Here is an 8,887-nt window from a genome sequence, read left to right as displayed (position 1 = left end):
TAAAGCTAGCTTTTTTTTGTTTGGTCCAAGAAATGAAAGCTAGCTAGTATAAGTGTATAACTAATAACTTGATGCAGAAAATAAAAAGAAGAGTAAAGAAAAGAACTATCATTATTTATTACAATCATGAAACAAATATGGCATAAAGACCTAAGTACCTAACAATTGGACACATCAATAAATATCAAATAGATTATTTTGTGGCGACGTGTAAATCTCAGAATGGCATGCTTGTAATAAACTGCAACAGAAGTGGTATTTTCTAAGCCAGGTGTTGCATACAGCCTTACAGCACTCGACAAACGCCCGTGGGTGGAGGCAAACAGAGCCTTGCCAAAGAGGCAAAGACCTTGCGGAGAGAGAGAGAGAGAGAGAGAGAGAGAGAGAGAGCCAGAGACAGTACGGTAAGCGTGAAAAGAGAGAAAGATATCAAAACCCCACTTTTTCTTTATTCCTTAAAAGCTTAAAAAAAAAAAACCCAATAAGTAAATAAATTTTCTCAAAAATAAATAAAAATTGCTAAAATTTTGTCACAATCCCAGTACAAATATAATGCTAAAAAAATTGTAACTCCAAGGTATTTTCAGAGTGTCAGATGACAGTGGACTTTATTGTATTTTAGCTAAAAAAAGGAGCTGACTCATAACCCAGTTCATTTATTAAACTCCAAAGCGTGATTAAAGCCAACTCCTCTCTTTTGATGTTCTCTGAGTTCTGAAACAACTGAACCAAAAAAAAGTCTGAAACAAGTTGCCTAAATTAAGCTTAACTTTAAGTTTTTTATTTTTTATTAAGGCTTAACTTTAAGTTTAATCACTCCTCAGCTGAGTTCTCTGACTTGACTTTACAGAAGCCCATAGTTGCACCTAAACAAATCCAATAATTCGCTGTCGATCACTTCTGCAAAGAATCAAAGCTTAGAGGAATCCTCAGATTTGTCCACCATTTCCTGACAATTTCCTGAATCCCACTTTGAATTTTTCTTTGTTTTTTAAGAGTTTCAATTATTTATTCAGAAACAAATGTAAAATGGAACTTGGGTTAGTTTAGAAGAATGAAGCAGAGTGTGGTTTTTTAATGAAAGTTGCTACCTTTATGTCAAAACTAGCAGAGTTTACATTGACAAACTTCATCACCGTCAATGGTTTCAGTCAACATTCAAGGAAAATGTAGCCCTACAAGAAAGAAGGAACAATAATAGACCATAATTGCATTATTTATAATGGAGGGGCTGTTTGGGTGTTTTTTAATTAATCAAGTTTTTTCTTTTTTCTTTTTTTCTTTTTGTTTTCCTGGTGGCGAGGAGGGTACAGTGAGCAGTAAAAAACGCCGGATTTACAGGAGACTGACAGAGAGAGAGAGAGAGAGAGAGAGGGGCAGGTATGAACTTTTTGAAGAAAGGGAAGAAATTTTCTTGTGCGTGCTTTTACAATTTAACTTGCAGAAGAAGCCAAAGCAAGAAGAAGGAATTGAGAATCTACTCTCTGTGATTAAACAGTTTTGAAAAGAAAAGTGAAAAAAAAAAAAAAAAGAACTTTATGAATTGGGTTTATTAATTTTTCTATTGGGTGGTCCGCTTTGAATCTGTTTTGGTCAAAAAACCAATCTTTAAGTTTTCACACAGTGTTTTTTGTCGGGTGGAAAATCCCTCTCTGTTCCTCTCTCCCTCTCTCTCTAAAGCAGCTCTGCTCCCAACTTACCAATATGTCAATGTGTGTTTAGTGTTTAGTGTTTTTTTTTTAAAGAAGAAGCAAGCAAACTGAAGCAATCCCACCAACCGTAAACGCACCAAAGCACGAGATATATTGAGCACCAATGGAAACAGAAGCAAGAAAAACACAGAAAACAACAAAAATATGATAGTAGTAAAAGCAGGAAAAAAAATAAAACATAACTGACAGGGGGTTAAAAATAATAAATTTGGAAAAGTGGGGAAGCAAGCAAAGACATATTGAGCTCAAAAGCCACCAGGTAGATTGAGATAATAAAGAGGGAAGAGAGAGAGAGAGAGGTTGGAGGTTTGGTTTGCTCATAAAGCTAGGAATTTTGCAAATGTCACAAGATTCTGAGGGGATAAAGACGATTGAGCAGTGGAGATGGTCCGAAATGCACGGCCTTGAGCTGGTGTCTGAACCTGAGCCCTCTGACCCAATTAAAACCAACCCATCAAGGGCAACAACAACAACTGCAACAACATCAGCAACAGCTATAGATAGAGACCCAAGAGTGGAAGACCAAGAAGCTCAAGAGGGTGTGAGCAGGGCAGAGAGAAGAGAGGCAATGGAGAGCTCTGAGTCCAATAAAGACTCTGCTGGTGGTGGTGGAGGTGGTGGTGGTGGTGGTGGTGGTGGTAGTAGTAGTGGTGAAAAGCCTGAGGCTTTTCCGTCAGTTGGGTTTGGAGAGCTCTTCAGATTTGCTGATGGGTTGGATTACGTTTTGATGGCAATTGGGTCTGTTGGAGCAGTCGTGCATGGTTGCTCTTTGCCCATCTTCCTTCGCTTCTTTGCCGATCTTGTCAATTCTTTTGGTGCCAATGCAAACAATATCGATAAGATGATGCAGGAGGTTTTGAAGGTATTGTATGATCACCGTTTGAATATGATTGGAAAAAAAAAAAAAAACTCATTCTCATCTTTGTGGCTTTCTGAATTTGCAGTACGCATTGTACTTTCTTGTGGTTGGAGCTGCAATATGGGCATCTTCATGGGCAGGTGAGCTTTGTTTACTCACTGTTGCAGTCACTCTGGGCCTCTTTTTGAGTTTGGGTTTTCCATTTCTTGTTCGTGTTAATGTAATTGAAAAACCCTTTTTGGTAATTGGCTGCTGCAGAGATATCGTGTTGGATGTGGACCGGAGAGAGGCAATCAACCAAGATGAGGATCAAGTACCTTGAAGCTGCTCTGAGCCAGGACATTCAGTACTTTGACACAGAGGTTCGAACATCCGACGTCGTTTTTGCCATTAACACCGATGCAGTGATGGTTCAGGACGCCATTAGTGAGAAGGTGAAGCAAAACCCAGAACTTGTGAACCTTTCTTTTTGGTCACTTTTGGTTCACAATTGGGTTTTGGACTAACATGTTTGCTTTTCTGCTTCATTTGTGCAGTTGGGTAATTTCATTCACTATATGGCAACATTTGTGTCTGGGTTTGTGGTGGGTTTCACTGCTGTGTGGCAATTAGCTCTTGTTACCCTTGCTGTTGTTCCTCTGATCGCTGTAATTGGAGCCATCCACACCACCACATTAGCCAAGCTCTCAGGCAAGAGCCAAGAAGCCCTTTCACAAGCAGGACACACTGTAGAACAGGTCAGAAAATGCACTTTCAATGGCTAAAAACGCCCCCTTTTTACTTGATTTATGGAAAATTTTCGATGTTTTGGCATGTGGGTATTAGCTGAATTTCTAGCCAAATTGCAGACAGTAGCTCAAATTCGGGTCGTTTTGTCATTCGTTGGGGAATCAAGAGCACTACAAGCATACTCCTCTGCATTGAAGGTGGCTCAGAGGCTTGGTTACAAGAGCGGGTTTGCTAAGGGAATGGGACTTGGAGCGACTTACTTTGTAGTTTTCTGCTGTTATGCACTTCTTCTCTGGTATGGGGGTTATCTTGTTAGGCACCACTTCACCAATGGAGGTCTTGCCATAGCCACCATGTTTGCTGTCATGATAGGTGGACTGTAAGTACTATGTTGCATTTGTTCTATTTTCTCAATTTTTTTTTATTAAATGTTGTTTGTTTGCTTATAGTTCTCTTTGATCAACAGGGCTTTAGGACAGTCTGCCCCAAGCATGGGCGCATTTGCAAAGGCTAAAGTTGCAGCTGCAAAAATTTTCCGTATTATTGATCACAAACCAGGCATGGACCGGAATAGTGAAGCCGGCATCGAATTGGAGTCTGTTACAGGACTAGTGGAGCTAAAAAATGTAGACTTTTCCTACCCATCAAGGCCAGACGTTCGTATCCTCAACAATTTCTCTCTTAATGTTCCGGCCGGGAAGACCATTGCCTTGGTTGGTAGCAGTGGCTCTGGTAAGAGCACTGTGGTCTCCCTCATTGAGAGATTTTATGATCCCTCCTCAGGTAACTTTCCAGTAATTTGGTTTTATTTGATTGAATTTACTGTAATTTGTCTAATAGAAGTTAATCTTGCTCCTGAGTTCATATATTTCCATGTGGGCTTGTATGTTTGTTGAGAAATGTGTTGGTAAATGGAAATTCTGTTTTATTGAACAAACCTGTGCAGGTCAAGTTCTGCTAGATGGACATGACATAAAGACATTGAAACTAAGGTGGTTGAGACAGCAAATAGGGCTTGTGAGCCAAGAGCCTGCTCTGTTTGCGACCACCATTAAAGAAAATATACTTTTGGGCAGACCTGATGCAGGCCAAGTTGAGATTGAAGAAGCTGCCAGAGTTGCCAATGCCCATTCATTCATTATCAAACTTCCTGATGGTTTTGATACTCAGGTTAGTTAATTAAAGACAATAATATCCATTTGTGAATCTGAACCCCCTCTGACATATTTTTAATATAAAAAACAGTTAGCATTGGTTAGACTGGATATGCATATCTTTACAATTTAAAAAGACTGTATTTAATTAAATGGTAGACCTTTTGTTGCAATTACAGTAGGTATCTACTATAACTCTTGGAAGGTAAAGTTTCATTATGGATCTGGACTGGAGGGGGCAGATTTGTCAGATTCCTAATGGCCTATAATTGCTTGTATTATATCATATTCAAGATGCATTGGTTGATTTGGTCAACAATCAAGACCTAACTTTATCTTAGGTTGGTTTTTTAAAAGTCAATGTGGGGAAGCGTTTGGTCGTGCATGCATTTTGTAGAACGTAACATGCTTCAGTCAACAATGCATGTGCAGAAATAATTAAGGCTTTACATTCCTATGGTGAAACAGGGACTAAATAAATTGGAAGGGAGAATTATTAGATTAACTGATACAATGTACAAGACAAAAGAAAATATAAGGAAGAGAAGAAGGGGTCCCATTATTCTTTGTAACTTCACAAAAACTAAGAATTAATATAAAAAAAAAATATGGCAAAAATGAGACAGTAGCCTGATGATGGTGATAATGGAGATGATAGTATTAGTTTGTTCTCACAGAAGGAATTTTTTCATTTAGGTAATTGATAGTTTGACCCCAACTCTAATCTGTTGTTAGGTTTTCATCTCTTTCGGTATATAATGCTAGGAATTAAATGGAGAATGATAAAAATTTATCAAAAAAGGTTAATGAACTTCAGAATAAAATTATAATAAAAATTAACATTAGTTTATGGCAGGTAGGGGAGAGAGGATTGCAACTGTCTGGAGGACAGAAACAGAGGATAGCCATAGCAAGGGCAATGCTGAAAAACCCAGCAATCCTGCTCTTAGATGAGGCAACAAGTGCATTGGACTCTGAATCAGAAAAGCTGGTGCAAGAAGCCCTTGACCGGTTTATGATAGGCAGGACAACTCTTGTCATTGCCCATCGCCTCTCAACCATTCGCAAGGCTGACCTTGTAGCTGTACTCCAACAGGGAAGTGTTTCTGAAATTGGAACCCATGATGAACTCTTTGCGAAAGGAGAAAATGGTATCTATGCCAAGCTCATCCGGATGCAAGAAATGGCACATGAAACTGCTCTCAACAATGCCAGAAAGAGTAGTGCAAGGTAACCCCCACGGTTGTGGATTCGTTGTTGTTTCTTGAGAATATGCTTCTGTACATTTGTTTCAAATTTTATCTCTGTTGTAAACGGATAGTTTTCAAGCTGAGAAATTGTGCTTATCATGGTTTTTGCAGGCCTTCTAGTGCCAGAAACTCTGTAAGCTCACCTATAATTGCCCGAAATTCCTCATATGGTCGATCACCATACTCGCGCCGGCTATCCGACTTTTCTACTTCTGATTTTAGTCTCTCCCTCGATGCCTCACATCCCAATTACCGGCTGGAAAAGCTTCCCTTCAAGGAGCAAGCTAGTTCCTTCTGGCGCCTTGCAAAGATGAACTCTCCTGAATGGGTTTATGCTTTAGTTGGTTCAATTGGCTCTATTGTTTGTGGTTCTCTTAGTGCTTTCTTTGCATATGTTCTAAGTGCTGTCCTCAGTGTCTACTACAATCCAGACCATGATTTCATGATCAAACAAATTGATAAGTACTGCTATTTGCTAATTGGACTTTCATCAGCTGCACTTCTCTTCAACACACTACAACATTTCTTCTGGGATATTGTGGGAGAAAACCTTACAAAACGAGTGAGGGAGAAAATGCTGACAGCAGTGTTGAAAAATGAAATGGCATGGTTCGATCAGGAGGAAAATGAGAGTGCCAGGATTGCAGCGAGGCTGGCTCTTGATGCCAACAATGTCAGATCAGCTATTGGAGACAGGATTTCTGTTATTGTACAGAACACAGCACTCATGCTAGTTGCTTGCACTGCAGGATTTGTTTTGCAATGGCGCCTCGCCCTTGTTCTCGTAGCTGTCTTCCCTGTGGTTGTTGCAGCCACAGTTTTGCAGGTATTTTTTTCTTTTTCGTAAATAGTTCTTCAAGCATGCATGGTGACAATGTCCACAGTATGGGAATTTATAAGTGATATGTCTATGGTGGAAACATTGTGAAATTAATCGGAATCTAGCCATGACATTCAGACTAGACAAACAGGGAAATGCATATACTCTAACGAAAATCAAGGCATATATTCAATTATTTTAAGTTAGTTTATCTATTGATAGAGTCCTGTAATTTACTGGATTTTTGTTGGATTTGTAACAGAAAATGTTCATGACGGGTTTCTCTGGAGACCTTGAAGGTGCCCATGCCAAGGCCACCCAACTAGCTGGGGAGGCCATAGCCAATGTAAGGACTGTCGCTGCATTCAATTCAGAGGGAAAAATCGTTGGTCTTTTCTCCAGCAACCTCCAGATTCCCCTACGTCGGTGCTTCTGGAAGGGTCAAATTGCTGGAAGTGGATTCGGGATAGCTCAGTTTGCACTTTATGCTTCCTATGCTCTAGGTCTTTGGTATGCTTCCTGGCTCGTAAAGCATGGAATCTCGGACTTCTCAAAGACGATCAGAGTTTTCATGGTCCTGATGGTGTCTGCTAATGGTGCAGCAGAAACACTAACCTTGGCTCCTGACTTTATCAAGGGTGGTCGAGCCATGCGATCAGTGTTTGAGCTACTTGACCGAAAAACTGAAATTGAACCTGATGATCTAGATGCCACAGTAGTTCCCGATCGTTTACGTGGAGAAGTTGAATTCAAGCATGTAGACTTTTCTTACCCTACTCGCCCTGATGTCCCTATTTTCCGTGATCTCTCCCTCCGTGCCAGAGCAGGCAAGACTCTTGCCCTTGTTGGTCCTAGTGGGTGTGGCAAGAGCTCAGTCATTTCACTGATACAGCGATTCTACGACCCAACATCAGGACGAGTTATGGTTGATGGAAAGGACATTCGAAAATACAATCTCAAGTCCCTCAGAAGGCACATTGCTGTGGTTCCCCAGGAGCCATGCCTCTTTGCTACAACTATATATGAAAATATTGCTTATGGGCACGAGTCAGCAACTGAGGCCGAGATCATTGAAGCTGCAAATCTGGCCAATGCTCACAAGTTCATATCTGCATTGCCAGAAGGATACAAAACGTTTGTTGGGGAGAGGGGAGTTCAGTTATCTGGAGGACAAAAACAAAGAGTTGCCATTGCCAGGGCCTTAGTGAGGAAGGCAGAGGTTATGCTTCTTGATGAGGCAACAAGTGCACTTGATGCTGAGTCTGAGAGATCTATTCAAGAGGCTCTGGAGCGCGCTTGCTCAGGAAAAACCACAATTGTGGTTGCACACAGACTATCAACCATCAGGAATGCCCATGTCATTGCAGTGATTGATGATGGGAAAGTAGCAGAGCAAGGATCCCACTCCCATCTATTGAAAAATTACCCAGATGGGTGTTATGCGCGCATGATACAGCTTCAAAGGTTCACACACACTCAGGCCATTGGAATGACATCAGGTTCAAGCTCCTCAGTAAGACCCAGAGAAGAGGAGGATAGAGAAGGCAAGTAAGGTGAAGCCACATACCAGTAAAGAGGAGTATATCCCATATACCCCTTCTCATTTTTTGGGTTTTTGTTTTTGTTTTCATGTTTTGGTATAGTATGTGTATTATCTTTCTTTTTTGCCCCTATTACCACATATGTTCTACCTGAATGAATCTTTGAAGAAAATGATAATGACCAATACTTACCTTGAGATTGAAATAGATAATTACACCCTCCTTCATTTTCACCAATGCTTTAAACAAATAATCATAATATGGTGCCGAATGTTTTAAACAATAGATGGTGTTAGACTACCATTGTTGTCTCAAAAGTTTAAAACTTTTTAGGTGAAAAGACCTATTAGGTATACAAAGCTATTCTAAGTACTAGGTCCAATCAATGATAGACTAGTGAAAGATGGGGGGTAGGCACTTGTAACATAATGTCCTGCCTACCCTTGCAACATGGTGACTGCAAGCAAACCCACATGTATGCAAATTTATTTGCCAACTTCAATCGAGCCTGGAATCCAATAGCAATTCACACAAGTCACTACAATGATAAGCACAGCAGCCTTGCAATTTGGGTTCGATTGGGATAAAAGCAGTGTTAGAAGTCCATCACTCTCCGACACTAATCGCATGGCAAATGAGCATAATGGCCTCAGATGTAGACCTAGGATGAATGTCATGTTAGGCTTTTGATTATATTTCATGTCACCATCTCAACTTTTAACACGATTGGTCCATGGCAATGTGAAAATCCTCCATTCTTGATCCAGCATGGCATGCATGTATATGTGATAGAGCTTGTGGGGGACAGCATTATTGAAAGTT

The 8,887-nt window shown here is 40.3% G+C and overlaps 1 protein-coding gene across 1 annotated transcript; it reads left to right on the top strand.

Annotated features, from left to right (window-relative positions):
- The first annotated feature begins 1,729 nt into the window (after positions 1-1,729).
- On the top strand, positions 1,730-8,277 carry ABCB1 (ATP binding cassette subfamily B1). Its single transcript, XM_086246607.1, has 10 exons — positions 1,730-2,574; positions 2,657-2,711; positions 2,830-3,005; positions 3,108-3,308; positions 3,420-3,679; positions 3,767-4,083; positions 4,247-4,470; positions 5,311-5,684; positions 5,816-6,530; positions 6,787-8,277. Exons 1-10 carry the CDS (start codon positions 2,053-2,055, stop codon positions 8,074-8,076), a joined length of 4,134 nt encoding a protein of 1,377 aa, XP_086102733.1. The 5' UTR covers positions 1,730-2,052; the 3' UTR covers positions 8,077-8,277.
- Positions 8,278-8,887: the final 610 nt, after the last annotated feature.

The sequence above is a fragment of the Dryas octopetala genome, chromosome 6 (genome assembly GCF_963921425.1).
Source record: "Dryas octopetala chromosome 6, drDryOcto1.1, whole genome shotgun sequence".
Classification (NCBI taxonomy): Eukaryota; Viridiplantae; Streptophyta; class Magnoliopsida; order Rosales; family Rosaceae; genus Dryas; species Dryas octopetala.
Note: the sequence above shows the minus strand (reverse complement) of the source record. Positions and strands in the feature narration are given on the sequence as shown.

Coding starts and splice junctions, on each gene's coding strand:
- ABCB1 (XM_086246607.1), top strand. CDS start 2,053: ATGTCACAAGATTCTGAGGGGATAAAGACGATTGAGCAGTGGAGATGG. Junction 2,712..2,829: donor ATGGGCATCTTCATGGGCAG/GTGAGCTTTGTT, acceptor TGGCTGCTGCAG/AGATATCGTGTTGGATGTGG. Junction 4,084..4,246: donor ATTTTATGATCCCTCCTCAG/GTAACTTTCCAG, acceptor AAACCTGTGCAG/GTCAAGTTCTGCTAGATGGA.